Below are 27,696 nucleotides of genomic sequence, written 5' to 3'. Positions count from 1 at the left end.
CTGGCACGATGATGTACAGTAAAGTGAAGTTGGCCCCGACGCAAAGTTTAACGCCTCAGCCTGAGATGATGAGGATCCATGAAAACTCACTGGCAGGTCCATCAAAGATGCTTACCTAATAGCCTCCAGCTTCGTAGTACCTGACTTCCGTATGCGCGCGCGCATGTGATGATTGTTCCAAACTATACGCAATTCTGTTGCCTTGATTGCCAACTCACAATTACGCCCACATCAGTTCCAGAGCACCAGATCCATCTAGATACCTTTCCACCCAGCATTTCCAAACTGCAACCGCTCGAAAGCGACAGCAGCCACACCTCGGCGCGAATCACGACTCGATGTCCCAAGGTGCTCAAGGCCCTGGAAAGACAGCGCCGAAACTCAAGCATGACTTCTCCCTCTTCGATCCCATCCGCTGCTCGTCGAACTCGAACTACCTAGCGGACTTCACCCCGCCCGCAGGAGAAGGAAGGCAACTTGCACCTGAACCAGGCAGCTGCAAACATGAATACACCTTGAAGAGCACGCAGAGCGCTCTACCGCCGCTCGACCTCAGACCCGATGGGGGAGACGAGTATAAAGCAGCAGTTGTCTGCAAGAAGTGTAGGATACACGCAGATGTGCATATTGCTCTTCCCCATGCAACAAATCCGTGCCCAAACTCCGACTACGACCTTCATCATTTTCAGAGGGCATCGAGTGATGATGTGAGGCTTTCGGATAAGATAGCTTATGGCTGGATATGCTCGGCGCCGGAGTGCAGAGCAAAGCTGAAAATCACATTCAGAACGCCTAGACTTCAGCCGGCAGAGAAGGATCTTTTGACAAATACAGAATACTTGAAGCAGAGATACGAGGCCCTTATGAAGGATGATCCGGACAGAGAAGGCCTGCGACAGGCTACACCAATGGAGGCTCTCAACAGGTTGCGGAGGTACATCAAAGATTCGTTGGCAGCCGCCAGGACGAGGACATCATTTCCTGCGAACAATAAACGGTTTCAAGAAGCATTTGGTAAGTCCATCGAAGGCTGCAGGGCATGATTCTATCGAGTGACAGCAGCTGGGCGTGCTGTCTCGGACACAGTAGGCTGGCCTTCGCCTTCGTTCTTCTCTTGGAGTCGACAACTTCGTTTGGAGACACACGCTGACGCTGTACCCTTCTTCTCTAGGCCTGTATGGAAGGGATTGCTATGGGCTCCTTCAGCGGCTTGGCTTTACCTATGTGGTGAGATGACAGGGTGAAATGGCTTGTCGAGACGATACTGATTGATAACAGGAAGCAAAAGGCGATGAGATAGCACAATGGTGCCTTCCCACTCCAACAGACGTTGGTGATAGGCTGCAGGCGGATGGTAGCAGCCTCCGCGAACTGTTGGAAGACTGTGAAGCTGAGCTTCTTGCCTTGATTTACAAGCTGGCTTCGGAAAATCCCACCTTGGTCAATCCCGCAATCGCTGAAGGCTGGCCGCTCGCGGATAGAGACATTGAACGGGTTCTCGCAGCCCAAGGATGTAAGCGAATTTACTGTCGTTACACGCGCGAAATACGCTAAAAAGCACTTGCAGACACGCGTTATTCCTCGCTGCGACGCGCGCAAGTGTCGAACGAAGAGTTGCCGTTTGCCACCCCTTTCTCCCACCCGCGTTTGGCGAAGCTAATGCAAGCAGATTCTACGCATCTCTCGGCGCCCTGCCAGACTTTGGCGACAGGCTCATTGAATTCTGCTTTGATCGCCAGTGTATGTGCGACCCAGAGCGCCGTCCCTACTACTTTGAGTGCTTGCAAGTCATCACCGACAGCCGCACGAATTCCGAATCTCTGCAGCTCAAAGTGGCCACCATGTCTTCCCAAGACCTCATCAGCCGACGCGACCTCACTGCAGCATATCGATACTTGGACATCGAACCAGGAGCTCATGTTGACGATGAGCGCATTATCAACCTCTTCCACTCGCGTCAAAGCGACTTGGGCAAACAAGCCCAGGAAGAAGCGCGGCAAGCACTTTACAAGATTGGCGTCTCGCGAGGCAGTCAACGGCTTATCAATGCTTCCAAGCAGACCTTGGAGACATACGATGATGCGCTGACCTGGCTTGGCAATGGCGTTACAAAGGACACTCCAGATGAGTCGCTGCTTGCTGTGGTAGCGACAAAGGTGCGCCTGCCCTGCCAAGACACATCCCTGCCCGTCTCGCGCTGATCTTGCCTTTAGACCACAGACAATGCCGAGAATATGGAACTGGCTCAGAAAGCCATTTCTGTTATTGCACGAGAACGCAAGAGCGATACACTGAACGAGTGGTTGCTGAAGGACGGCGAGAACACCATGGGCATTGAGGAGGCTCTGCGCATAATCGGCGTTGAGGACAAGTGGGAGAAGATTGACAAGACTGTGCTGCCGATGATGTTTGATGGCGCTCGCATCGACAGACCCGGTGAACAAACGGAAAAGGCCGTCAAGACGCTGGAGCAGGCTTTGGCCGGCAATATTCCAACGTCGAAGCACAGCCCAGAGACCTGGCCGGTCGGTCTCACCAGTCACGGCAACACCTGCTATCTCAACAGTCTTCTTCAGTACTACTTCTCCATCAAGCCACTACGGAACATTGTTCTCAACTATGACGAATATAAGCTTGACACTGCCGTGTGCGCACACAAATCACAACGTGTTGGTCAGCGCGTAATCTCAGAGACCGAGATCAGCGGTGGTCAGCGGTTTGCACACGACTTGAAGGAACTGTTCGAGCTTATGATCAAGGCGTCGGCAGAGCACGTCAAGCCGTCGGAAGATCTGGTGTGCAGGACCTTCCTGGAGCCCTCAGAGTACGCACTCCTGAACGGCAAGGAGGTGACAGCAGCGGCCTCCACAAACGGCTCGGCTGACACGAGCGCCATCGACGATAAAGTAGATGCCTCAGCATCGGTCGATTCGACGGGGCAACATAGCACCAGCAATTCGAATGACCAGAATACCGCCAATGACAACGACACAGATGTGAATATGGTAGAGAGTGCGGCGACTTTGACACCACCAACATCTCCGAAGCCGCAGCTAGCTGATCTGCCACCACTACCACCTCGTCCTGCACCACGTCGGTTCTCCACAACGCGAGAAGTGGCTCTGGAGAAGGCCCAGGAAAAAGCTCGACTTCAGCAGGATGTTACCGAAGCTCTTGATCTCGTCATGTTTCGTCTCAGGGCTGGTATGACACCCAAAGGAGAGGATTCGCGAGGAGAGCAGATTGACGATCTTGCGCAAATCTTCAAAATCACTTTAGCGAGCACATCTGTCAAGGATGGCGAGGCGAGCACGCCTGACCCGGAGTTTGACAGCAGCATCAGGACTCTGGTGCCCAACGAGACGACCGATATCTACAACCTGCTTGATGGCGTATTCGATCTTCAACCAAGCGGATCAGAGGGGGTGGAAGTGTACAAATCTTTGACCACGATACCACCTCTATTTCAGATCAACATCTCTCGAATCAATTGGGATGCGGCGACTGGAAGTACGACCAAATCAGACGCCTGCGTGAAATTGCCTGATGAATTGTATCTGGACCGTTACTGCGACCACATCAATGAGCAAGTCCTGCCACGGCGAAAGGCTTGCTGGGGTTGGCGTAGACAACTACATGCATTGAGAAAAGAACAACGGTCCCTCACCAAGACTTCGCTTGACCTGGATGGACCGACAGCGGTTTCCGAAAGCGCAAAGTTTCTGAGTGCCATCGAAGACTCGAACGCAGATCTAGAAGCCCTCGGGCTCGGAGCCATCAGTGTCGATGCTCGCCTATCTGATGCTCTCTCGGAAGATGCCCTCGAGCAGAGACAGAAGGTCGCCGCCCTTGACAAGCAGATCGGGGAGCTTGAGTTGCGCCTCCGTGGCAACTTTGACGAAATGAAAGAGATCAAGTATCGCCTCGCTGCCGTATTCATACATCGTGGTAACACTGGACATGGTCACTACTGGCTGTATATTCACGACTTTGAGAAGGACATCTGGCGTAGCTACAACGACGAACGAGTGGAAGAGTTCACGAAGCTGAACGAGATCTACGAGGCCAACAACTGGAATCATGGCACACCAACTTATGCCGTGTATGTGAGAGAGAAGCTTAAGGCTGAGATCATCTCTCCAGTCTGTCGCGCGCCCGAGAAAGCACCGTCTCCACAGCTTAATGGGTGGCAAAGAGACGAAATCATGGAAGACGGCACCGATGATCGGCTGCCTCCACTCGAAAGCGTTGATCCGGAACAGCCAGCTCAGATCGGTGTAGGGCCACGAACTATGCACGAAGAGTCCGATGGCGATTGGGACAAGCAGAGGCAGGTTGCAGGAAACGGCAAATGGTAAAGACATGTCGGCTTTCCAATTTGCTAATGCATTCGATGCTCACAGTCCAAAAACCAGACGTTCTTCGCCACGAAAGGCTCGCCGAGAGCGAGCATTGTCACGATCCAGCCACCGCTGGCGACGCCATGATTCTGGTAGAAGTGTGTGTGGATCTTCTCCCGCCCGCGGCCGGACGAGAAGTCAAACACGCCAGCTACTCGACATTGCGTAGGAAGGACCAGTCCATAGGAAGGACTTCCTCAGAATGGTGAAGACGGAATGGCATAAGGGCGTAGAATGGACTCGGAAGATACTGCACGGGCTGCGCTTCTTGAAGCGGTCACGTCTTACACCACGGATTCAGGCCCTGTGCCATTATCTCCCCACTCGCTGCAGCTTTTCGGTATTGACGACATGTCTGAAAGCACACTTAACACGTCTGTTGATGATGGCAAGTCCACATATGATACATCGGGTCGGCGCTGAAGCATCGTTACTGCATCACCATCATCAAAGAGGTCACGAACAGAACTCATCACTGTATGTAGATAAAGCAGGACTGTTGTGAATAGCATAAGCGTTACAATGATTACTTCGGCGCCACATCTTCAGTTCCTGCCAACTGTCTAGATAATCATTTTTTGTTTCGACCAATGTGATGGTTCAGGCCACTGCCGCGCGGCGAGCCTAAAATAGTTCCAGTAGCTTGCTTGCTTCGTCACCAGCAGAACACAACTTCCCACTTCTTGAGCCTCGCGAACATTGCCTTGTGATACCGCAGCGCGGCAGTATGCATGCGCTCGGGCGCTGAAGAATTTCTGATTGAATATGGAGGAAGAAGATGGAGTGCAATACACAGTCGAGAATGAAGAGCAGTTCTGGGCAGGTACGGCAACCAACCTCGACCTCCCGCCGCCAAAATGCCCTATGATCACTTGCATGTGAAGGCGCAATTGAAGGCCAAGCTGATAGAGGCACGATATAGAGCTGGACGAGATTGTCGGTGCGCCCAGCGAGAACCACGAGCAGATCGATAATACCCTGAGAAGCTATTTGCAATATACCACCAACTTCAAGAGTAGGTACAGAGTGGCGGCCGAGCTGGGCATGGACCAGACCCTGGGCAAGATGCTGACTTGCGTAAGAGGAGTATTTGCAGTCGGAGTATGACATAGCACGATGCTGCTATAAGCTGCTCGATGCGCCAGTGTTCAAGGAGAACCAGGAATACGTCCGCAGGCAAATCCTATACTGTCTGCTCCAAGAAGACGATGCGGACACTCTGCACCTTGCTGCAGCGGTGCTGCTCTTTGACGGCCGCTACAATGAATCTACATTCGAAATGATGCAGGGCGAGCGCGCGTTTCCACGTCTCGTAGAATTGGTCCGCGCCAAGCGGCATGATGATGTCGGCCTCCATCGACTTCTACTAGAGCTTCTCTTCGAAATGTCCCGCATTCAGAGACTGACACGAGAGGACATAATCAGCGTCGATGACGCTTTCATTCTGTACCTCTTTCAATTGATAGAAGAACTTTCCGACGACGCCGAAGACCCTTACCACTATCCGATCATTAGAGTTCTGCTGGTTCTGAATGAGCAATACATGGTGCTGGCGAACGCGCCTGTATCTCCGGGAGAGCACAACGCGCCGGTCACGAATCGAATACTGAAGCTTTTGTCGATGCATGGGCCTTCATACCGCACCTTTGGAGAGAACATCATTCTTCTTCTCAATCGCGAGACCGAGCTCGGCCGCCAACTCATGATTCTGAAGCTCTTCTATCTCCTATTCACGACTCCTGCTACTTACGAGTACTTTTATACCAATGACTTGCACGTTCTGGTCGACGTTATCATCAGGAACCTGCTTGATCTGGATCCTGGTAGCGCAGACGCGGGCCTTTCGCCTGACGGCGTGGAAAGGGACGGCCAGCGAGCATTGAGACACACCTATCTCCGTGTTCTTTGCCCGCTGTTGAAGAACACACAACTTGCAAAAGAGGGTAACAACTACAAGCGCGAAGAGGTCCGGAAGCTTCTATATCTGCTTGTGAACAGGTCATCAGCACACTTTGCGCCAGTGGATGAGACTGTCATCCGACTGGTGATTCGATGCAAGCAAATCGAGTGGCTACGAGATGAAGGCGACGAGGACGACCATGAACTCGAGGAAAAGCTCAACGAAAAGCTCCAAGAAGGCGCGCCATCAGAGTCAGAAGTCGCGAAGAAGCTTTTGGGGATGTCTATTGCAGAAGCATCAGTCAGCAGCCTGAGCGTACAAGATGTGAGCGCAAAGGTTGTGAAGGAGAAGCCAAGTGTACCCCTCCCCAGACGTATGCGGAAGATGAGCAAGCCTGGTGTCAATGGCAAGACGAACGGCGATGATCAGCTTCTTAAAGTACCTCCCAAGCCACCACCACCAAAGGCGAGAAGGAAACCGACCAGTCTGCCGAAGATTAATGCAGCGAGCCAAGGAGCTGCGATATCGCGGGATGATACCAGAAGTCCCTTCGCCGATGAAAACGCCGAGACCTGATCAAACCTTTTCGCTTGATCCCACCTAGCTCTCGACTATTTCCTTTGGCTAAGAGCAAGGAGTTTTGTGGTATCTGAAACCTTTCTTGGCAATATAGAGCCACGCTGGCCGCCTTGCTGCCATCATGCGAGCTATGCGAAGTCTGCAAGACCTCAAAAATTTTGCTGCCTCCTCTGCATGAAACCGGTAAGCGCTGAGAAAGGAAAGCTGAAATGAAGCTTGCAAATGAAGCTTTGTGACGGTCTTCTACGCGTCATGCAACGGACGACGCTGTGCGAGCTTCACGACGGCAAGGCTCAGTCGTGTCGCACAGTACCTGCAGCTTCACCTGCATTTGGCCTCATGCACAATCACCCCTTGCATAAGCCACAAAACGCCTATCTGAATCCGCAGCTGGCCTTTCGAAATATGAATAGGTGTGGCAACCACGACATCTCAAACTCGTGCCCAAGGAACTTGAATTCAGCTTCCAAATAAACCCACAAGCGTTGGGTAGCACACGTCCTCACCGAAGCAAGATCAAATCAGATGAGACTGAATCCAAGCTGAAAATGTGATTCATGTTCCGAGTGGATCTGCGGCTCTGCAACCTGCAGACAATCATTTCGGCAGCAAACGGGGACAGGTGACACCAAATGATCTGTCCCATATGAGATCTTTCCGAAAGCACGAGAATGTGTTGCATCTCCAAATGGCTTGTCAGAAGGAGCTGGGCAGCAGAATGACTGGAAAGCCTGTGCAATCTGAAGACAGCTGCGCGCCTTGGGAAGACGGAGAGCTGTCGTCTTTTCGACAACGCAAATCTGGACTCATGAGGCTCAGGCGCCGATCGACTGGCTCGTTGCACTGCGTACATCAGCGGGTTCCCTTGCGGGGAGTCATACCGGGCTGTCAGTATGCGCTACACCCGCGGCTTTGTGCAGCTACATCATGCAGCCGCACCAACATTTGCATACTGTGATGCCACACCAACCTGGCTGTCGGAAGTGGCCCAGGAACGGTCTGCTGCGACTGCCAATGTACAGGTATCTCAGCAAACGCCACGGCTTCCAATTTCTGCCTGATTCCGTCATCCCTTGAGCAGTCTATCGCCCATCGACAATTTGACAACGATCAAGGCCATTTTCCGAAGCAAGATGTGTGTGATAGCTGCAGGAACTCGCGCTACGTCAACATCGCAAGTGGAAAGTCGCATTGATTGCGTTTCGGTCTTGCTCACACAATCCCGACAGGAGGCTCGTCGATGGTTCCGCAGAACATGTCAAACAAGTATAAGAAATAGCATTTGTGCACAGCTGTCTTTCCGTTGCACGCTCCGTCCTTTCGAGCAGTCATTCGTTTCTTGCTGCTTTTGCCTTGCCGTACCTGCTCATCAAGTCGCCAGCCGGTTTTCTTTCATTATCAGGCAAGCAAAAGTCAGCAACTATGAGGTTCTCGACAGCTTTGCCACTGGTCACACTGCTCGTGGCCACTACGGCCAAGCCAGTTGACGGTACGCACTCTCTCTGCACATTAAAATCGCAGCACTGATCTTCTCTAGTGAAATTCGCAAAGAAAGAAGCCTTGTCGCCGCCCAGCTACAACCCCAAGCCTTACGGGCCGCCAAAACCATATGGGCCTCCAAAGCCTTACGGCCCACCCAGCAGCTATGGCACCGGCAGCACTTCTCTGGTGACAGTCACTTCTGTGGTTTCTTTGTCTACTGGCTTCCCGACTTCCTCTTCTTCGACTGTTGGAGATCCCATCGGTTTTAGCAACACGAGTTCGGTGCCTGGATCTACGGGTTTTACGCCTAGCTTCACTAGTAGACCTCGCACTGGTACTTTGACTGAGTCGTCGACTGATACGACTTTGACTTCCACATCTCAAGTCACTCTGACTGTGACCTTGCCTTCATTATCTACCGGTGCTTCGTCTTACATTCCTTCGTACACAGCACCTTCGTACAACATCACGAAATCTTACGGTCCTTTCCCGACTGGCACCGCAGTCCCACCAAGCTCGTATCCTACCAATCCAGGTCGACCGCCGTACTATGGTTCCAATTCCACAACGAGCTCCTTCTTGACCACTACGATCACTACTACCATCGGCACCACCACCTACGTAACCCTGCAAAACAACACTTCTTCTTTCACTCCAACTTTCTCCAGCAGACCTAGGACTGGAACGTGGTCGTTAACCGGCACTGGATCAACCCCAATTTCGCCCATCACAAACACTCGCTCCTCGTCTCCAAAACCTTACCCTTACCCAACCGCCCCATATCCATCTTTGAGCCTATCTACTGGTGTAAGCTTGAGCACTGGACTCACCACCTCCACCCTCGGCGACCCAATCACCAACACCCGCAACACTTCCACAACCCCCTCAACCGGCTTCCCAACACCTCCAAATCCCTACCCTTATCCTTCTCCAAGTCTCAGCATTACCCCCACCCCTTCATTCTCTTCCCGTCCTCGCTTGCCAGGCACTGCCACCAATTTGGAAACTTTCCCGACTTTTGGTCCGGATTCTACGAGTACGAGTTGCACCACTACTACGACAGAAGAGGCTCCGACCTATGGTGTGCCCATCCCGTATGCTACGAAGAGTTATGCTGGGCCTGGAGCGTATCCGTATAAGAGTGGGGAGCAGCAAGGGGGTGGGTGGTGGAGGGGGTGGTGGGGACGGGAGGATTGAGGTACTGTAGGGGAAGGGGGGGTTTTGAATGGGTTTGAAGAGAGATATACATGAGGTTGGTTTGAATGATGGGATTGGGGTGAGATGGATGCTGGCATTGGAATAAAGTTGTTATGGTACGGACTGGTAGTAAGCGAATGGAATTTGCAGTCATTCTCATCTTCGCGCCGGGTTGGTGATGGTCCACGAATAGCAGCAGCATGAATTCCCGATACAGCTTTTGCGCCCTGTACAAAACTTCTAATCTCGGAAAGTCATGGTGATCTTTCGTACACTAACTACAACATGTATTAGAGTTTTCTCATGGCATCCTGCCAATGCTACTAAAGAATTGGCTACAATCACCATCGGAGCTACGTATCATTCCATCCATCATTCATCACGAGGCGAATCATGTGATGGAAACCAAAACTCACCTAATCTCGATAGCAGCCTCGCCCTCAACACGGAATCATAGCAACTTCCGGGCCGTTTTACAGAATTTGAAATTCTTGAGACTGGAAGTGGGCTCGAGAATTCAAGCTTTGGAGTCCGTTTCCGGATTTTGTACATTTAGTGCTATGATTTTTTTTTTCGGGATCGTCTTCACCTTCGGGTCCTGTCAGCTCGAATTCAGATTTTTTAACGATGAGTCTGGCGTCTGTGATGAGTTGGGGGCAGGTTTTGAGAAATTCGGTGGTGGAGGGAATGTTCCATGTGTGAGTATAGCCCGTGATGCTGGGTTAGAGGACTCAAGGCTTTTTGTTGTTGGAGGTTGTGGGTAACCGATGATACGATGGAGAGATGAGGGAAGTTACTGTGGCTTTGATTGATTTAATATCATAATTTGTATCTATGCAGTTCTGCTGAAACGGTTCTGCTGCCTGCAAGTGCAATTGCTGCCGTTATTCTGCCTGATAAGGGGTAAACAAGGCATGAGTGCCGCAGCTCAACCAATATCAGAGCCGCGATACTCATGAACTCATCAGAAGAGGTGATGCAGCAGGTTTTTCCTCGAGAAGTTCGCACCAACTTGCAGAGACAATGACAATCCTTTGGAAGGGTCGTCACTCCTCTTCAGCTATCGCCTCCTACATTCTCAGCAGCCCAAAAGCACCAGGCAAGTACAATGCCTAGTTTGAGCACAGCACCCGTCCAAATTGCACCCATCAGGCCGATCGAGCTGTGTGCGAAAAGTCCGCCGAACATGGCACCGATGAGCAACAGAATCGCGGCTGCCGCTCTCCTGTTCCTCTCCGCGTTCCCGGTCGGTGCAGCAAAGAACTTCTCGTCAGCGAACAAGTCGCAGTAGATCGATGTAAGGACCACGCTGGTCAATCCGCCATACTTCAGTACCCGACTCATGTACGCCTGACCTGCTGACTGTAACCCGAGGAGTCCAATCGGCGCAACACTCCAAACAGTGATTGGACCTTTGGGCCCAGTGTCAGGTCCAATCGTGACCATCACTGCAGCGGCAATGATGAAAATAAGTTGAATCGTGTAGGACGCAACAATTACCCATCGTCTCTTCGCTCCAAAATATCTGTGGAAGCGAGAGAAGAAGGCGGATCCGATGCAGAAAGCTGCAATTGAGACCAGCGCTCGAAACCAACGATTGTCTTCATTCGGAGCGACAATTCCTGCTCCGAGATAAATCGTGTTTCCGGTCTGCATTGACACGAATGATCCCCAGGTATACACACTGCTACTGTCGAGCAGACCTGTGATGATGTAGCACAGAAGGAGAGCTATATCGCCCCACGTATTGCTCACATTGGCTGCGAAGTGGCTTCTCAGTCGCGAGAATGTGCCATTGGACGCTTTCGTGTTGCCATGAAGCAGTCCTATTCGTTCCTCGTTGGAGCTGCTGAAGATACGACCATTTCCGGCTGGTCGCGCGTCTTCGATGGTGCCATATGATGTGGTGTTAGACATGGTCTGGGTTTGTTCCTTTGACTGCTGTTCGAATTGAGAGGAACGTGGCCGAGCATGGATTTTACCAATGTCGGGTAATGCGGGTATAAAGGGTACTGCGGCTGAGTGTAGTACCCTCCCTCTCCGCTTGACGCGCTCGAGCCGTTGCTCCTCCAGCCAAGAAATTTCTCCTCAATTAATTTGCCTGTGCTAGCCACGGGCGGCGATGAGGTCTGAATGTCGCTAATGCTTTCTCGTAGATAGTCGGGCTGTCGTCGTTAACAAGGCGGCAAAAGCGCGTATGTGCGAACGTGAAGTCGTATATGAGCAGATGGTCGGTGGTGTGACTGACGTCGGCAAAGGAAGCGGAGTTCGCACGCCGTCCACCCTGGCTATTGCCGGAACTTAGAAGTCTCTTTATATCACTGACCTCCGAGAGCTGGTTGGATACTTCTTCGATCTTCATCGAGCTCGCTGAAGGTACGGGGAGGCTTGGCCAAGATGCATTCACTCACCCTGTTCGCATCAGCTTTACTGTCGGCGTCATGCTTGGCGTCACCGGTCCGGCAACATCCATTGGTGCATACTGAAACACCATACCGGAAGGACCACAACGACCCGTACGATCACAAGATTGATAGCGTTGGCCGAAACCTGCAACCGGAGCCACTGCGAAATGGAGATGGCACTGATGTTCTTGGACCGCGCAATCGAGATCGCGAGAGGCAGAACCCTGACATGATCAGACCGCCGTCAACAGACCATGGTGATTTCAAGAATATGCGATGGTAAGTTCGGTGTTCGATGAACATTTGAACATTGCTGACAGTTAGCAGGAGCTACGCCGACTCTCATATCCGTATTGAGGAGGGAGGCTGGACTCGACAGACCACCAGCAAGGAGCTTCCAACTTCAGTAGAACTGGCCGGTGTCAACATGCGTCTCGACGAGGGCGTTATCCGTGAGCTGCACTGGCACAAAGAAGCAGAGTGGGCTTATGTGCTTGAAGGCAGCGTTCGAGTGACCGCACTCGACACTGAAGGCGGAGCATTCATCGACGACTTTGAAAAGGGTGATCTGTGGTACTTCCCGCCGGGTCATCCTCACTCTTTGCAGGGTCTAAGTCCGAACGGAACGGAATTTCTCCTCATCTTCGACGATGGTGGATTCAGCGAAGAGAGTACTTTCCTCCTAACCGACTGGCTCATACACACTCCCAAGTCCGTTGTTGCTGAAAACTTCAGATTGCCACCTGAGGTGTTCGAAACCCTTCCCGAGGAGGAGAAGTACATCTTCCAAGGCTCACTGCCTGGTCCTCTCGACAAGGAGAAGCCGCAAGCCTACAAAAAATCGAAGCTGAATTTCAAGCACAAGATGGACGCCCAAGAGCCTATCATTGCATCTGGTGGCAAAGTTCGAATTACCGACAGCAGGAATTTCCCCATCTCCAAGACCGTCGCTGCTGCACATCTTGAGATCGACCCTGGCGCAATGCGTGAGATGCACTGGCATCCTAATGCTGATGAATGGTCGTTCTTCATCAAAGGACGTGCTCGCGTGACCATCTTTGGCTCATCCGGCACCGCTCGCACTTTTGACTACACTGCTGGAGATGTGGGGATCGTTCCGAAAAATATGGGACATTTCATCGAGAATCTGAGCGATGATGAGCCTCTGGAAGTTTTGGAGATTTTCCGCGCAGCTGAATTCCAGGACTTCTCCCTCTTCCAATGGCTTGGCGAGACGCCTCAACGCAACGTGCGTGATCACTTGTTCGCGAATGATCCAAAGGGCGCCGCAAAATTTGAGCAGGCTATTCAGAGTGGCGAGAAGGATGTCATCAAGTCGAGGACGTTTGGCGAGAAGGGTGGCTACTATCACAAAGATTTGTGAGCTGAGTCCGGCTATGGCGACGTTGTAAACGAAACTTGTGATTTCAGCAAACAGGGACCATTTCATGGCAGAGTCATGGATTGGAGCTCCATTGTATGGTATCTCGATCTCCATGCCACTATGACTACAGTCAGCAGTAAGCATAATGGAAGGCGTAGCGCAATAATTTCTCGCCCACCAGCCGCCACCGGAAGCTTGGGACATACCACATTCGGTCACAGCTTTGTCCTGGAAATGAACCAGCTCGCATACCTGCGAACCATCACGAGACATACACATTTTCTGTATAGTCGCATGTAACTTGAACACCACTGACCCGAATCGAAAACACAGGTTTTGGGGAAGCACAAGCACAATGGGCACGCTACATCCACGCCCTCCGCTGTTAAACTGCGCTGACATAGAGAGTAGGACTCACACCAGTCCATTTCTTCTCACATGGCTCGACGATGATGTTGGGAGAGCAATCAGAGTCTGCAGATTACTGGAAGAAGGCCGGCGACGAAGCACTTGCAAATGGCATCAAAGGTGTGATCATGATGGGTGCGCATTGGGATACCACTGGAGATGTGATCGAAATTGCCATGAACCCAAAGCCTGGCAAGTCACCCGTTGCATTTGTCCACCCTTCGAAGTACGTCGACTACAAGCTGGAACCAGATCTCCCTACCGGCGAGCGCTGCATGAGAATCCTCAAAGACGAAGGCTTCAACGTTCAACCCAACAATAACTTCGAATGGATTCACGACACGTATTCTATCTCATTCTCATTCGAATGTTTCCGAACAAGTGCCCGCCGACAACGATCCTTTCAATGAACGCTCGCTTCGACCCACACTTTCACATCAAGGTCGGAAGCACATTGAGACCGCTTCGAAACGAAAACCACCTACTCATCGGCACGGGAGGTGCCGTGCACATTCTCTTCCGCAACGTGTGGGAGCCTATGCTCAACTTTCGCAACAACTTTGCACAGCCCACACCGCCCGAGGGTTGGGCTTTGGAGTTTAGACAAAGTGTTGAAGATTGCTTTCAGAATAATCGGGGCCCGGCGTTGAGACGGGCTGTCACGAGATTGATGAAGCATCCTCAGGATCGCGATGCACATGCTACGGATGATCATTTCATGGCTGCGTGTTTTGTTACTGGTGCTGCTAGGGACTGGGAGGATGAGATAGAGGAGAAAGGAAGGCTTCTTACTAAGACGTAGGAGCTTACGAATATACGTAATAGTTAGTTTACGATTAGGAGTTAGGGGTCTAGGAGGAGGATAGAGGCTCACTAAGTAGTATAAGTATAGGGCAGTTTAATAGTGCTTTAGGATCTCTTTAATCTCTTGTTTCGAGATATCCCTATATATCGAATACGATTTATCTATAGTATAACGTTTATTATACTACAGATAAATCGTAGCCTAGCACATATTAGCCTATTATTAGGGAAAGGTACGATAGGATAGTCGTTATAGGGCTTTAGTATCTAGACCCTCTAGCGACGTAAATTGTAGTTTAGCTATAGTATATATATAGTAGTATACTATAAGCAAACAGGTATAGAATAACAAAGAATGCTTAAACTAACCTACTAATAAAATAGTTCTTCCTATATAATTATATATATCTTATAATAGCGCGGTATCCGCTATTATACTTAATACTAGAGGAAATTACGGTCTTAAGGACGCGCTTAATCGCTCTATATAGTACTCTCTTGTTTTCGAGTACTATCCTTCGTAGAAGACCGAACTTCCGCCGTAAACGCTAGTATTACTAGAAGGAGACTATAAAGCCCTCGGTATATAATATATCGACTATCTTCTTATCGCCTAGGCTGTAGTACTACTAAAAGTCATTTTTAACACGTTCCTTAAGACATCTGCTATTTATAATAGGCCTACTATTAATAGAAGTGCCCTATTCTAAATACCGCTATTTTAAAAGACGCTCTTTAATATCGGTACCTATTTCCTATAGGATACGTATATATAGTATCGAATATATACGTAGTTTCTCGATATAGAGAATATACTAAATAAGGTTATAATATTCTTTAATATCGATATAATATAGTATTTCTCGTAGTTTCGCTACGTCGATATTGCTATAGTATACGTCGATATTACTATAGCGTACGATAGTTTCGAGTTTAGTATAGTATATATCGATAGAAAAAATATAGTTAATACTCGCTCGATAGTAGGTTAAAAATAGAGATTATTAGAGACGAGACGATAAAGATAAAAATCCTACTAAATTACCTATATTCCGAAAGTAGGTAGAATAGCGGTAATAAGGTTATTTTAGCTATAGTACTAAGTTTGTATACTATAGCTAAAACAACCGTACTACTTATATAATACTATTCTATATCGAGGAGATAGTAAAGAAACTAAAACCCCTAAGAAACTAAAAACCCCGGGAAACTAAGAAATAGGAAAATTCGAGAAACCTAGGTTATAGTCTATAACGCGTTAGCTTAGTTATATAACAGGCACGTAACTTCTTAGCTTAAAGAATTTTTACACTATATTTTAGACTATAGAAGAGATAGAACAGAGGCAATTAACGATACGAATTTAACCGCCGGCAATGCAGTATTACGTAAGTAATCCACTATGCTATGCGTGATACAGTCTATTGCTACGTTTAGGCCGCCGGGGTTATAATAAGCACAGAAAGAACTTCCGTAGATCGGCAGCGAATGCCACCGCACATGTTCACCGCGAGACTGGAAAATCTTGAAGTCTAGCATTTCACGCGACGACAACATGGTCTCTGATGCAAGTAGCCAACCGCTAAAACCTGCAAGACTAAAGCATCCGAGGTGGAAAGAAGGTGTGGTGGTCATCCTCGCCGGCCTCAACTCAACACCCTGCACGAACAGTCGGATAAGCAGCCAAGAATTCTTCTATATGAAGCAAGCTCACTACTGTCAAGAAATGTAAACCGCGGAAACACAGCAACTTTCTGCCTGCCTTGAAAAAGTGTTGAACACACTGCAGTTTGTCGCGTCGCTGGAGGCCAGGATCTCTTATCACCCCATCTGTCAGAGGATCGTCCCGTTTGGGAAAGGCTCTGATAAGCATACAGTTTCACATGTCGTTTGGCTTTGATGACACTGGCTCATAACCTTTGGTGCGAGGTCAGTGGTGTCCGTGGTTCGCTGGCCACGTTGTCTTCACACGTTCAAGCCACGCTGTGGGGGCCGACGACTCCTTTCGCTAGCCTTGTTCCAATATCTGGCACATCAGATAGTGAGAAGCAGCAGAGTTGTGTCTGGCGTTCTCGAAGAACACTGTCCCGGAGAACGACAACCATCCAAATATCAAATGGCTGACAATGCAGAAGCATCGACAAGGACGCCTCGTCCATGTATCAGGCTGACCGCGTAGAGGCGGGATAGGTGAGAGATCGAAAGGGATTCACGATCAGGAATCGCGCTGGCTTTGGGCTGCTGAAGTCGACCTTATCAGTGCCCACCACGGGCCAGCCCTGCACACCCAACCAACCGCACCTTAAACTGCCTCAACAGCGGCTCTACAGCAGCACAATTTCGTCTTCTCCGCAGAATCCCCGTCCTGAATCTAAAAGCTTAGGATCCGCGGATTTACTTCTTTCTAGAGGCGGTTCGTCAGATATCGTCGAGATCTGTACGTCTACCGGAGAAGCAACTTCGACGTAAAGATGAACGGTTTGGGCGATAGAATATTTGAGCGACATTTCTGCTGTGACGAGCAGATCTGTTTGCTCGGTAGCTCGTTACAATTCAGCCGAGTCGACGCAGTGACTATTGGGTGCTTGTGCGATTTCCATATTGCACTCGATAGGAAGCAGTAGTCAGCGCAACCGAGACACAGGATGGGCTTCAGGATCAGCTACCTGTGGAGCGCTCCAGCAGTCAACCCCATCAACAGGAAAGCACGAACGATCCCAGTTCTCAACCCCATCAACAACTACGGTCGTGTATTCTTCTTCTCGTGGTTTGGTTTCCTGCTCGCATTCTGGTCGTGGTATGTACAACACTTCCCTGATCGTCACACTACGACCACTAATTCCGCTCTCCAGGTACGCCTTTCCACCTCTGCTCCACGAGGTCATCGCCAAGGACTTGAAACTCACGCAAATCCAAGTGAGCAACTCAAACATCATTGCTCTCTGCGCCACGCTTCTTGTGCGTCTCGTTGCCGGACCATGCTGTGATCGATTCGGCCCACGACGGACCTTCGCCGGATGTCTTCTCCTCGGTGCCATCCCAACCTGGCTCGCCGGAACAGCATACAACGTGAGCCAGCTATACGCTCTTCGATTTTTCATCGGCATCCTCGGAGGAAGCTTCGTGCCATGCCAGGTGTGGACCACCGGCTTCTACGACAAGAACATCGTCGGAACCGCCAATGCCCTCACCGCTGGTCTTGGTAATGCCGGAGGTGGCATCACCTACTTCGTCATGCCAGCTGTCTACAACAGTCTCGTCGGAGACGGCCTCACTCCCCACGTCGCATGGCGAGTCACCTTCATCGTCCCAGGCATCCTCATCACATCCGTCGCTTTCGCCCTCCTCCTCCTCTGCGATGACACTCCCACCGGCAAATGGTCCGAACGCGCCCAAGCCAATCTCCGCCTCCAACCACCTCTCATAGTCGACATCCCCGGCCAAGTCAACGAAAAGACAAAATCCTCCTCTAACTCTGGTACTTCAACCCCAGCAGCCGTCAACGACGAAGAAAAGAAACTCGACCAAGCCCGCCCCACCACCTCCCCCCAACTCGGCTCAACCCACCCCCTCAACGAAACAATCCAACCCCCCTCCCTCTCCCAAACTTCCCACATCCTCCTCTCCCCCCAAACCCTCGTCCTCGCCTCCTGCTACTTCTGCACCTTCGGCGCCGAACTCTCCCTCAACAGCATCCTAGGAACCTACTACCTCAAAACCTTCCGCCCGTCCCCAACCCCCGAAACAGCCTCCAACTGGGCCGCAATGTTCGGCCTCATGAACATCCTCTTCCGACCTTTGGGAGGAGCAATCAGCGACGTGCTATACTCGAAACTTCACAAAAATATCTGGGCGAAGAAGGCGCTGTTACACACCTACAACCTCCTCACCGGAACCTTCCTAGTCGTGATCGGCACCACGGATCCACATTCTTTGACGACGTTAGTCTGTCTTATCGGAGTGGCCTTGGCGTTTTTTCTGGAAGGGGGGAATGGGGTGAATTTCTCGTTGGTGCCGCATGTGTATCCGCGAGCGAATGGGGTTGTGAGTGGGGTTACGGGGGCGAGTGGGAATTTGGGAGGGATTGTTTTTGCGGGTGTGTTTCGGTGTGTTGGGGAGGATATGAGGAAAGGAATTTGGATTGTTGGGGTTGTGATTTTGGGGGTGAATGCCGTGGTTTGTTGGGTTAGGCCGGTGCCGAAGGGAAACTTTGGAGGGTGATGATGAGGGCGAGGGATGGATGGATGGGGTTTGATGGGGTGGTGGTGGGAAGGGGGATATACTGATACAGTGTGACGGATACACGAGTGCCGAAGTGGCTGTTTTTGATTGAGGTGCTGTCTCGGCCTTGTCCTTGTCTCTCTTGTTCTGTCTCCTGCCGAGAATTACATGAAATTTGATGATGAGGTTTGCAGCTCAGTCCATACCGCTTTCGCCTGAAAGCTCTCTCAGCCGCACCATACCCATTTGGCGCTTACGGACTGAGCCTAGCATATTCCAAGTGCCTCACTCGGCCGAAAGCTCTCTCAGCCGCACCGTACCCAGTTGTCTCTTACACATTGAGCCCAGCATCTTCAAGTGCCTCCCTCACTCGCCCTTGATCTTCAGCTCCTTGCCGTACTGCTGAAGGAGCGCGCCGAGCTCCTTCACGAATTTTGCCCTCATCTGAATTGCCCTCTCTTTCGCCGCAGCCCAGGCTGATGCGTTTGTCACTGGGTTTTCTTCTCGAGTGCTGAAACCGTCAAACACTGCCTCTCCCCAGCCGGTGCCATCGTCGAGGAAGAAGCTGTAGATATGGAAATCGACCACGAACTCCACATGATCTGCAACGGCATACAAACATTCGAATCGAGTAGCGTCGGGCGGCGCATCTCCATGAAGGTCGAAGTGAAGCTTGAGAAGTTTCAGGTTTGGCAATCTTGACCGATCAACGCACAGATCTAGCGGATGTAATATGAACTGATCCCTCGTAGACATTGGAAATACCAGGCTCAAGACTCGAATGTGCCGGAGCGCGTCTGGTTGACAGCCAGACAATATCTGGCTAAACTCCGAGAACTTGGTACCGGAACCAGGCCAATGCTCTGTCTCGAGTTGAAGCTGCGTGTTTTCATACAGGACTTGCGATGCTTCTTGGAAGATCTGACGGCATGCGAGCAGAATTGACGCGGTTCTGAATAGCTTAGGCATCTGTTGTCCTCTGCTCCACGCACGAGAGCGAATCGAGTTGATATCCATGCATAGTGACTGCGTCTCAGCTGATTGGTGTGTGCTTGCAAGATGGGCGCCGCCGAAACCTTCAACGCTGCAGTGAGTAATGCAGCGAGGCTCTGGCAGTAGCACTAGCTTGTAGATCTTGTCCCTGAGCTCGCGCGGAAGCGATCGAAACCCTTTTGGCTCTTCTTCGTGTTGCTGCTTCTCCATGATATCGTCAGTCGAGTTTGAGTTGAGTAGTTGGATGGTCTCCATGGTCGGTGGTGTGGTTGATTGAGTCGAGCTTTGGCAGGTTGATGGGGATTGTTCTTGTTTTTGGTGAGTCAAGATTGTTTACGGTCGTCGAAGTGAGGCGCGTCGCGAAGAGCTTCAAACGGCAAGCGCGTTGCGGCTCTTGGCGTCATATGCAACGGCACCTCACTTCTCACCGTAACCACTCTGCATCGTGCGGGCTTCGATGGTGGAGAAGAGACTGCTGGAATACCTGACTGCAAAGCAAGTCGCCAAGGACCAGTCCGACACCACCTTTCCGACTCCACTCAGTCTGCCATCACTGCACGCTCCTCTCCTCCCCTCGCTGCCAGTTGTTGTGCGCCCCACGTCGCAGCAGAAGAGAACCTCCCTCGACATATCTTCATAGGCATCCTGAAGATGATCGGGCTGCTCGATGCCGTGTCGTAAGGCTGTCATGGCCTCGGCCGAAATTTTCACTGTGCTACATGATGTTGCGGTACCTCATTGTATGGTCATCGCCGATATGGCCCATTGGGACGCATGCTCATCTCCCATTCTTGTTGTTGATCTGATCTCTCAGAGCATTCACGTACTCTCCCATGAAGCCTTTCTTGGGCGCCTGACTCCCATTCTGTTGTGCACTACGCCAGGCATCGTCTGCATTCTCTTCCGCGGGTTCAGCAGGCTTCCTGCTCTCCGTCTTCCTTGCAGTCTGCCTAATATGCTCCCAAGCAGCATCCGAGTCATGCTCTCCGGGCTCGCCGCGACTTCTTTTCGTTTTCACCCCTTCCGTCCTCGCCGACCCACCCACCTCCTGCCTTTCAGCATTCCCGAGCTGTGTCTTCAACTCATCCGCAAAGTGCCTGATGAAGCTGGGCTGGTTGGGATCGTCCAGCTTCGTACCACCCAGCTCTTCCGGCGGCGTTCCATGCCGCGCACGATGTACCTGTCTCGCAACCTTTTCGACAGCTCTGTGGAATGCTGGCGTCCGCAACAGCTGCTGAACCGCCCATGCTTCCAGGAATCGTAGCCACGGTGCCATTGCGGCAAGTCTAAATGTGGCCGACGTCAAGTTTCATGGATCACCTGTCCATTCTGCAAGCCGCCACGATTTTCTGGAAGGCCGGTCGAAGGTGAGTATTCCCTGTCGTGAGGCGGTTCGGGAGTTCGGTTGTTCGCAGGTGCAGCACCAACAATACAGTTTGCTAAGGTGCGGTGCAACGATTCGATGGAGTCACGACGTTAGTTCAGAGGAAGCTGCGTGAAGTGCATGTAGTATGCGGTTGGTGTCAGGATTCAAGGCGTCATGGTGGACGTGATAGGCGCGACGGCCATCGCCACAGGTCGGCTGCACAAGGCTTCAAGCGGCGGATGTGTAGCGGCATGGGTGTTTCAAACTGGCGCAAGACTTTGTCATTCGTCAGCCCAGCTTCACTTCACCAAAGCCGCAAAGCACTTTTGGGAGGCGGCGGCAGGGAAGCGTGTGTGTGTGAATGTCTGGAAGGCCACACATTAGAAAAGCTCTTTTTTCTTTCTTTCGTCGAGTGTGTTTGCGCTGTGCATTTCTGCCTTCTTCCGATTCCGTTTCCGCTTCAGTTGGTTCACTTCGGAGGGAAGGATACACCCATCGATATCACCATTCGCGATCGTCGGAATCACTGTTGTTAGACCCGAGCAGAGAGAGTGCAGTACGGTGGTGGTGGTGACGGCGCAGTAGAAACAGCAACCACGGCCTCCTCGTCCTCCTCCTCGACCTTCTCATCTTCCCTCCCACGCTCCCTAATCGCTTCAGCCCGAGCCAAGTTGCATAGAGGTGGATCACGCGCAGGCGCAGGCGCAGGCACAGGCACAGGCACAGGAATACTGCACTCGGCTGCCGCATGCGACACACCTGCACCTATCCGACACATGGCGACACAGCGACGCCCACTTCCCGCCTTTCTCAAGCAATCTAGGCCTGGTATGCCGTCTGAAACAACTGTCGTAACATGTCGCTATCAATATGCTGACATCATGCTAGAACTTCACACCAAATTCGTGGACCTCGAGTGGCAGCAGCGCGAACGACTTCTACAAGGCACTCAGTCTACTGCGAAACCAGACGCCCCACCCTCGAAATGGGCTCGACTCAACAACGATGCCGCCATCATCGCTCGCAACCGATACATGAATGTTGAACCCTACGCACAAAATCGAATCAAACTGCGAGTCGCGGAAGGAGGAAATGACTACATCAATGCTTCGCCAATCCAGCTGGGCAAGAGGAGGTACATTGCGACGCAAGGCCCGAAAGACTCGAGTGTCAATCACTTCTATCGCATGCTTGCATCCGAGCTGAAAAGCCCTGCCGTGGTGGTCATGCTTACTCAGACGCACGAGGCTGGCAAGGAGAAGTGCTTCCAATACTTTCCGCTGTCGACGGAGGAGAGTCCGCTTACCATTCGGCCGGACGAGCATTTTCAGGATGGTTTTCAGGGCGAGGTGAAACTAGTCAGCATCGAGGAGAATGCCAAGACTCGCAGCGAGCTGAGGAAATTGCGCATGAAGACGACCACGGCGAATGGTTCACAAGAGGAGAGGGACATCCTACACCTGCTTTTCTCGGGTTGGCCGGACTTCTTGGTACCAGAGGGTGCTGATCGAGCAGCACTTGTCGAGCTTGTGCGGCTATCGGCTGCGCTGAACAAGCCCGGTTCTTCCAGCACGGCCACTAATACGGCAGGCTCTTCCTTCGCCGAGGACCTCGCATCCACTGATGAGGACAACCCACGCATCATCCACTGCTCGGCAGGTGTCGGGCGGTCAGGCACCTTTATCGCACTCGACTACCTGCTCAGCTTGATGTTCTCCGGCCAGCTCGACGCTGTCCCTCCAGACAGGGATCCCATCGCCGAAACTGTGGACCAACTTCGCCAGCAGCGTATGATGATGGTGCAAGGCGAAGCCCAATTCAATTTTCTCTACGAGGTCATGCGCGAGCAGATGACTGCCAGATTTCAGGGTAGCGACACGACGGCGGGAGCGCAGAACGGAGCATAGTGGCTCCGGATACGATTCAGAGAAGTCATGATGAACGCGGCACGACTTGGGCGGCATTGTAGTTGTATTGTTGCATGAGCGCCGGCATGGATTGCATTTTTGGGGAGCTGAATATAGGTAGGGTCAAGACACATTTTCCTGCGCTTGCTTTCTTTTTGCGATAACATCTTCCCTTGAGTGACGACAACTATGCGACATGACCCACGATAATAGACGCATAGTTCCTGCCTACTGTCGTATATCCCAAATCTCTCCACGACTGGCAGGACGCCCGACAGGCCAAGGCTGCCAAGCCAAACTTTGCTACCGTCCGAGGCTGAGATCCGCATCACGTCGCTCTCTCGTTGTCGAGTGGATGCATTGCACATCACGAGTCACCAAACTGCTTCGTCAAGCTCCCGACCCCAATATGTTGCAGAAGAGATAGCTATAAGCCTATATAAGTAAGCATGATGCAAAGTACCGAGCTTGAGCGCCGCAGCCGTGAAATCACAATTCTACAGAGCCTCGTGAACGACCACGAGATGCCTCCGAAGAAATCCAAGACTGGCGACAGGCTGGTGGAGATCACACAAAATGCTCACATTGCTACTGGGCTTGCTTTTCTGGGGCGTGAGGACAAATCGATATGCCCAAATTTCATGTCCTCAGTCATGAAACTTTGGGGGAAGGCGAGTATATATACTACTGGCATGGCACTTCCTGCGACAAGAATTCAAGACAAAGGATAGAAGATCCAGAAGAGCATATCTGGGCGATCAAAGTACAGAATACAATTCGAAAAACCTGCCACACCCTCAAGATGTCTTCCATCAACGCAAACGAAGGATACACATACGGCCAAATGCAAACAGATACCAACCAAATCGCGCCCTCAACCCCTCTTGTGCCCGACGGCTCGCCAAAAATGGTGCTGCCAGCAGATCCAGGGAGCACAGAGGCCGCTGCCAACATCATCTCAGGCAAACGCCAACGAAAACCCACCGCTCGGGCATTGGCATTAGAGCAAGACAAACCTCTCCACCAAGCACGACCTCTACAAAAGCCCAGCAAAGTCGTCAAGCGTCCGAATCAAAACACTCCCAAAGCCAAAGCCAAAGCATCCCCTCCCCCAAAGTCTCCAGCAAAGAAGAAGCCTTCTCCACGCCTCAAACTTCGAAACCCGAACCCAAAACCCAAACCCACCCCTCAAGATCTCTCCGACCTCTTGAACGACCCAAAACTCTCTCCAAAGAGTCTATCCGATGCGTATCCGGAGGAACCAGATTTGGCCTCGCGCGTTCGAAGACTTCAGCAAGATCGTCGAGACGCTGGAGTTTCTCCTGAGGAGGGAGCGGAGTTGGCGGTTTTGAGGTTTGGAATTCAGCGGAGGGAGAAGGAGAAACAGGATGGGATGTTGGAGGCCGAGGCGTTACACGCGGCGGAGATTCTTTTTGAGATGAGTCGGTCTGCTTGGAGCGAGGGGGAGGAGTCGGAGGATACGGTCTCGAATTCACGAACTCTTTCGATGGAGTCGGAGGGTACGATTTCGAATTCACGAACTCTCTCCCGACACTCCTCCGAGGATACGATTTCGGATCAAAGAGAGGTGTCCACTGAGCCTAGTTGTAGACCTATGCCCGAGGAGGAGGAGGAGGAGGAGGAGAGTAGGAGAAATTATGGGTTTGTTGGTGCGGCAGCGCAACAACAGCGAGGTGGGGAGCAGAGTCCGATTATGGAGTCTTCTGAGCGCTCGACACTCCGCTGAGCGTCTAGAGGTAGGGGTTCGGCTGGAAGTTGGTCTTGCTCTTACCCCTCGCTGGTCGATCTTGCGAAAGAGCGTGGGAACCGAACGAGCAAACCTGCCTGCCTGCTAGGAGTTATTTGGGAAGTACGTGTAAATATCAAATCTGAAGATACGTCAAGGTGGAAGGTGTAGATTAGATAGTCAGATGAATTACTTTGCTGTTCAACCCACGAGTACCTCCCGTCTCAGCGCCGCCGCTCCTTCTCCTGCACCTACCTCTTCCCAACCGCCCCCTCTTATCTTCTTAACCCGCACCTTTGACACGATCTATCCCCGCACCTCGCATCAAAACCTTTGTCGAAGAGAGAAGATAGGAAATAGTACGTGGTCTGTGCGTTGAGAGCGAGTGAATACGAACTGCATGTGCGGACATTGTGGAAGGTGGTGAGTGCGAAACGAAAGGTGATACCGTTGCCGAAACAGCGCTAGATGATGCCAGTAATCATCGATAATGTGACCAAGCCCAGTGAATTTTGCACTCACTCTGGAGCGAGGCACGACCGCGGTGTCGAAGTGCACTTTGGAAAATTACCTCATCCGGTCCATTATTATATAGGTATTTTGATTCGAACCGGCCGACGAGTGATCTCTTACTTCAGCGGGTTCAGCCGAATTTGAAGTAGCTAGCAACAGCCTGATCTGCAGTACACACACGAGTCATTCAGCGTGGTGTGTCGAGGATAGGGTGAGAGTGCCTTTCAGACCAAGACTGTGCGCGTAGGGTTATTAGGGAAAATAGGGGAAGAATTTCTATCTGAATGTTTGGGAAGGACTGGTGCGAATGCCACTCACGATGATTCTTGGCATGTTGGTGGAAAGGATGAAATTTTGGATGGAGGAGCAAATGGCGGTCTTGGAACGGGGGTCGCGTATCGTATCGGGGATTCTTTTGGACTCCATTCGCGCCCAGACTTCACTACATAGCTCTACATCAATCTTGCGTTTCTTGTGCGCGGCTGAACTACTTACCGACGGCAGATATGGGGCTGTGAGCTTATGTGGCCCGCGAGCGAGATGAATGCATCCTACGATCTGAAATGCGAACCCTTTTCTCTCGGAGTGCTGGAAAGTTCAAGTGGTGGAGAGGCTGTGTAAGCAGCACGTTTATGAAGCCGTCTCGCACGCACGACCCCAAGATGTCGGTGCCGTGATCTACTTCTCCAATTTGATCCTCTTGACCTCTCGCTCCACAATCTCGCCCAGATACTCTCCAAAAGTGCGATGCTGCGGCTCACCATAGTGCTTAAGCCACTCCTCTAGCGCGTCAGTCCAGACCGAATTTACCAGCTCCGCCCTGTCGATGTTCCTCTCATCCACAAGGGCCACCATGTCCTTCGTCTTCAGGTCGTAGCCATACATTCCCTCCTGTTCCTCAGAACCTGCAAGATCGTACACAAGCTGAGCTAGCTTTTCCGATCCGGGTCTCGAGGGCCAATCATGCTCGGGGTCGATTCTTGTCTTGACGTAGAGACCGTACAGGAAGTCGTAGAAGGCGTTGTTGGATTTTGATCGATATTTCAAGAAGGACCTGTCGTCGTCACCATAGTTCTTAGCGACTTCGAGTTGTCGATCGAGGCACTCCGTCAGTGTAGTGCTTAGGTCGACGTTGCCCAGCCACATGATGCTAGAGGCCAGCATGAAGCAGTTGTATGAAGGAGAGTTGTTGTACCCCGGGATATAGCTGCGGAACAGTTTCTTGTTGACAAAGCTTCCTAGGAAGAAAGATTTGTTGAATGTCTGATATAGGTCGGTTTTGCGAAGTTCATTTGGACGATTGAACAGATCTGAGAGGAAGTCTCGAAGAGCTTGAGGTGGTCCGCGGGTTTTGCCGGTTGAAGTAGAGACGACAGTCGACGAGGCAAGAGCAGGCACAGGGGTCTCTGTGGCTGAGATACTTGGCGCCTCGTTAGCTGCAGCACTGATGTCCTGATCTTCTTGCGATATGTCAGCCGTTGATGATTCATCGTTGTTACCGCCATGTTCAGCGGGGTCAAAAATGAGACCTCGTCGGCGTTCGTAGAAGTGATAATCGAAACCTTGAACGTTGTGTGTCTCCTCCCAAGTTCGAGTTATCGTGTCGCAATCTTCGTAGAACTGAGCATCTCTTCCGTGCTCAACGGGTAGGGGTATCGCGTGGGAAGTCCGCAGATGATCAAGCATGAGATCACTTCTCTTCTTGGTGTCGCAAGCAGACACGGGACATGTGATTTCCTGGTGGTATCTTGGGTGACAGGCCCAGCATTCGTAGCTACCGAGAACTGACGGGCAACCTTCTTCCCGGCACAAAAGCTCGACCTTACCTCCGCGTGTGTGTTCTTTTTGGTAGTGCGCTTGCATTTTCTCCGGGTACTTGGTGTCCATTGGCTTTGAATGAAACTTGCACCCTATATCTGGGCATTGAAAGCCATTTTCCACACGAGTGAATGAATCTCGCTCCTTGATAAGCTCACTTCTGCGTTCAGAACTGACGGTTCTTCTTGGCATGATGGGTGGTGCGTCCAGTGTGATCCCAAAGCCGGATATGGATGAGGTGGAAGTAGCACGTGGTATTTCTTATGTAGTCTGTCTTGGGCTCCAGACTCTTGGTGTTTGTTGGCGGGAGCAAACACAACACGCTCATCCTTTATGCTACGTTTGCTCAAAGGTTGTCACCGACTTTCGATTTCAGCTGCGTCTTTGTACTCAGCGCGAAATGCAGGAGTCGAAAGAAATCTTTCCATTCTTCAACGTGCGCCTTCGGACGACCAGCAAGTTGGAGTGGGACTGCGATCCATGAGAGTTCGGGTGAGAATCTTCGTGAAGGCCATATTCTGCGTAATGTGAAGTGTCCGTCGTGTTTCCCGATCTTCACTGGAACACCGCTG

The 27,696-nt window shown here is 51.4% G+C and overlaps 12 protein-coding genes across 12 annotated transcripts; 8 read left to right on the top strand and 4 right to left on the bottom strand.

The window, feature by feature from the left end:
• Positions 1-359: 359 nt before the first annotated feature.
• MYCFIDRAFT_114189 (uncharacterized protein) lies at positions 360-4,151 on the top strand (the record flags this gene model as incomplete). Its single annotated transcript, XM_007933192.1, has 5 exons — positions 360-1,014; positions 1,172-1,224; positions 1,279-1,528; positions 1,657-2,156; positions 2,214-4,151. Coding segments are annotated over 5 exons (3,396 nt in total), but the record flags the coding sequence as incomplete, so codon positions are not given.
• Positions 4,152-4,397: 246 nt separating this feature from the next.
• Positions 4,398-5,133, bottom strand: MYCFIDRAFT_179079 (uncharacterized protein; the record flags this gene model as incomplete). The annotated part of the gene is made up of 8 exons (XM_007933191.1): positions 4,398-4,435; positions 4,460-4,489; positions 4,547-4,650; positions 4,682-4,766; positions 4,799-4,833; positions 4,861-4,963; positions 4,989-5,050; positions 5,081-5,133. 8 exons carry the CDS (start codon positions 5,131-5,133, stop codon positions 4,398-4,400), a joined length of 510 nt encoding a protein of 169 aa, XP_007931382.1.
• Positions 5,134-5,165: 32 nt separating this feature from the next.
• On the top strand, positions 5,166-6,876 carry MYCFIDRAFT_44922 (uncharacterized protein; the record flags this gene model as incomplete). Its single annotated transcript, XM_007933082.1, has 3 exons — positions 5,166-5,223; positions 5,323-5,415; positions 5,483-6,876. The coding sequence occupies 3 exons, from the start codon at positions 5,166-5,168 to the stop codon at positions 6,874-6,876; spliced, it is 1,545 nt and encodes a 514-aa protein (XP_007931273.1).
• Positions 6,877-7,498: 622 nt separating this feature from the next.
• On the top strand, positions 7,499-8,265 carry MYCFIDRAFT_205223 (uncharacterized protein). The gene has a single exon (XM_007933190.1). It carries the CDS (start codon positions 7,526-7,528, stop codon positions 7,835-7,837), a length of 312 nt encoding a protein of 103 aa, XP_007931381.1. The 5' UTR covers positions 7,499-7,525; the 3' UTR covers positions 7,838-8,265.
• A 2,349-nt stretch (positions 8,266-10,614) lies between these two features.
• MYCFIDRAFT_191048 (uncharacterized protein) lies at positions 10,615-11,475 on the bottom strand (the record flags this gene model as incomplete). Its single annotated transcript, XM_007933189.1, has 2 exons — positions 10,615-11,360; positions 11,418-11,475. 2 exons carry the CDS (start codon positions 11,473-11,475, stop codon positions 10,615-10,617), a joined length of 804 nt encoding a protein of 267 aa, XP_007931380.1.
• Positions 11,476-11,888: 413 nt separating this feature from the next.
• MYCFIDRAFT_60797 (uncharacterized protein) lies at positions 11,889-13,503 on the top strand. Its single transcript, XM_007933141.1, has 2 exons — positions 11,889-12,242; positions 12,291-13,503. Exons 1-2 carry the CDS (start codon positions 11,956-11,958, stop codon positions 13,345-13,347), a joined length of 1,344 nt encoding a protein of 447 aa, XP_007931332.1. The 5' UTR covers positions 11,889-11,955; the 3' UTR covers positions 13,348-13,503.
• Positions 13,504-13,796: 293 nt separating this feature from the next.
• Positions 13,797-14,557, top strand: MYCFIDRAFT_191046 (uncharacterized protein; the record flags this gene model as incomplete). Its single annotated transcript, XM_007933188.1, has 2 exons — positions 13,797-14,060; positions 14,138-14,557. The coding sequence occupies 2 exons, from the start codon at positions 13,797-13,799 to the stop codon at positions 14,555-14,557; spliced, it is 684 nt and encodes a 227-aa protein (XP_007931379.1).
• A 2,647-nt stretch (positions 14,558-17,204) lies between these two features.
• MYCFIDRAFT_97848 (uncharacterized protein) lies at positions 17,205-18,780 on the top strand (the record flags this gene model as incomplete). Its single annotated transcript, XM_007933187.2, has 2 exons — positions 17,205-17,356; positions 17,412-18,780. 2 exons carry the CDS (start codon positions 17,205-17,207, stop codon positions 18,778-18,780), a joined length of 1,521 nt encoding a protein of 506 aa, XP_007931378.1.
• Positions 18,781-20,839: 2,059 nt separating this feature from the next.
• On the bottom strand, positions 20,840-21,049 carry MYCFIDRAFT_19863 (uncharacterized protein; the record flags this gene model as incomplete). Its single annotated transcript, XM_007933014.1, has 1 exon — positions 20,840-21,049. A coding segment is annotated over one exon (210 nt), but the record flags the coding sequence as incomplete, so codon positions are not given.
• A 264-nt stretch (positions 21,050-21,313) lies between these two features.
• Positions 21,314-23,189, top strand: MYCFIDRAFT_216810 (uncharacterized protein; the record flags this gene model as incomplete). The annotated part of the gene is made up of 3 exons (XM_007933186.1): positions 21,314-21,488; positions 21,800-21,967; positions 22,028-23,189. The coding sequence occupies 3 exons, from the start codon at positions 21,314-21,316 to the stop codon at positions 23,044-23,046; spliced, it is 1,362 nt and encodes a 453-aa protein (XP_007931377.1). The 3' UTR covers positions 23,047-23,189.
• Positions 23,190-23,242: 53 nt separating this feature from the next.
• On the top strand, positions 23,243-25,553 carry MYCFIDRAFT_179071 (uncharacterized protein; the record flags this gene model as incomplete). The annotated part of the gene is made up of 15 exons (XM_007933185.1): positions 23,243-23,397; positions 23,421-23,457; positions 23,514-23,529; positions 23,550-23,658; positions 23,698-24,708; positions 24,737-24,866; positions 24,903-24,916; positions 24,942-24,951; positions 24,978-25,128; positions 25,176-25,195; positions 25,222-25,270; positions 25,300-25,372; positions 25,416-25,434; positions 25,478-25,503; positions 25,535-25,553. 15 exons carry the CDS (start codon positions 23,243-23,245, stop codon positions 25,551-25,553), a joined length of 1,839 nt encoding a protein of 612 aa, XP_007931376.1.
• Positions 25,554-25,984: 431 nt separating this feature from the next.
• MYCFIDRAFT_200052 (uncharacterized protein) lies at positions 25,985-27,316 on the bottom strand (the record flags this gene model as incomplete). Its single annotated transcript, XM_007933184.1, has 1 exon — positions 25,985-27,316. The coding sequence occupies one exon, from the start codon at positions 27,314-27,316 to the stop codon at positions 25,985-25,987; it is 1,332 nt and encodes a 443-aa protein (XP_007931375.1).
• Between the last annotated feature and the right edge of the window lie 380 nt (positions 27,317-27,696).

This window comes from Pseudocercospora fijiensis (assembly GCF_000340215.1).
Source record: "Pseudocercospora fijiensis CIRAD86 unplaced genomic scaffold MYCFIscaffold_10, whole genome shotgun sequence".
Lineage (NCBI taxonomy): Eukaryota > Fungi > Ascomycota > Dothideomycetes > Mycosphaerellales > Mycosphaerellaceae > Pseudocercospora > Pseudocercospora fijiensis.
This window is presented reverse-complemented; position numbering and strand designations above follow the sequence as displayed.

What these genes read in the sequence shown, in the direction of transcription:
- MYCFIDRAFT_205223 (XM_007933190.1), top strand. Translation starts at nt 7,526, where the DNA reads ATGAGATCTTTCCGAAAGCACGAGAATGTGTTGCATCTCCAAATGGCT.
- MYCFIDRAFT_60797 (XM_007933141.1), top strand. Translation starts at nt 11,956, where the DNA reads ATGCATTCACTCACCCTGTTCGCATCAGCTTTACTGTCGGCGTCATGC. An exon ending in GATTTCAAGAATATGCGATG is followed by an intron (nt 12,243 to 12,290) that starts GTAAGTTCGGTG and finishes GACAGTTAGCAG; the next exon opens with GAGCTACGCCGACTCTCATA.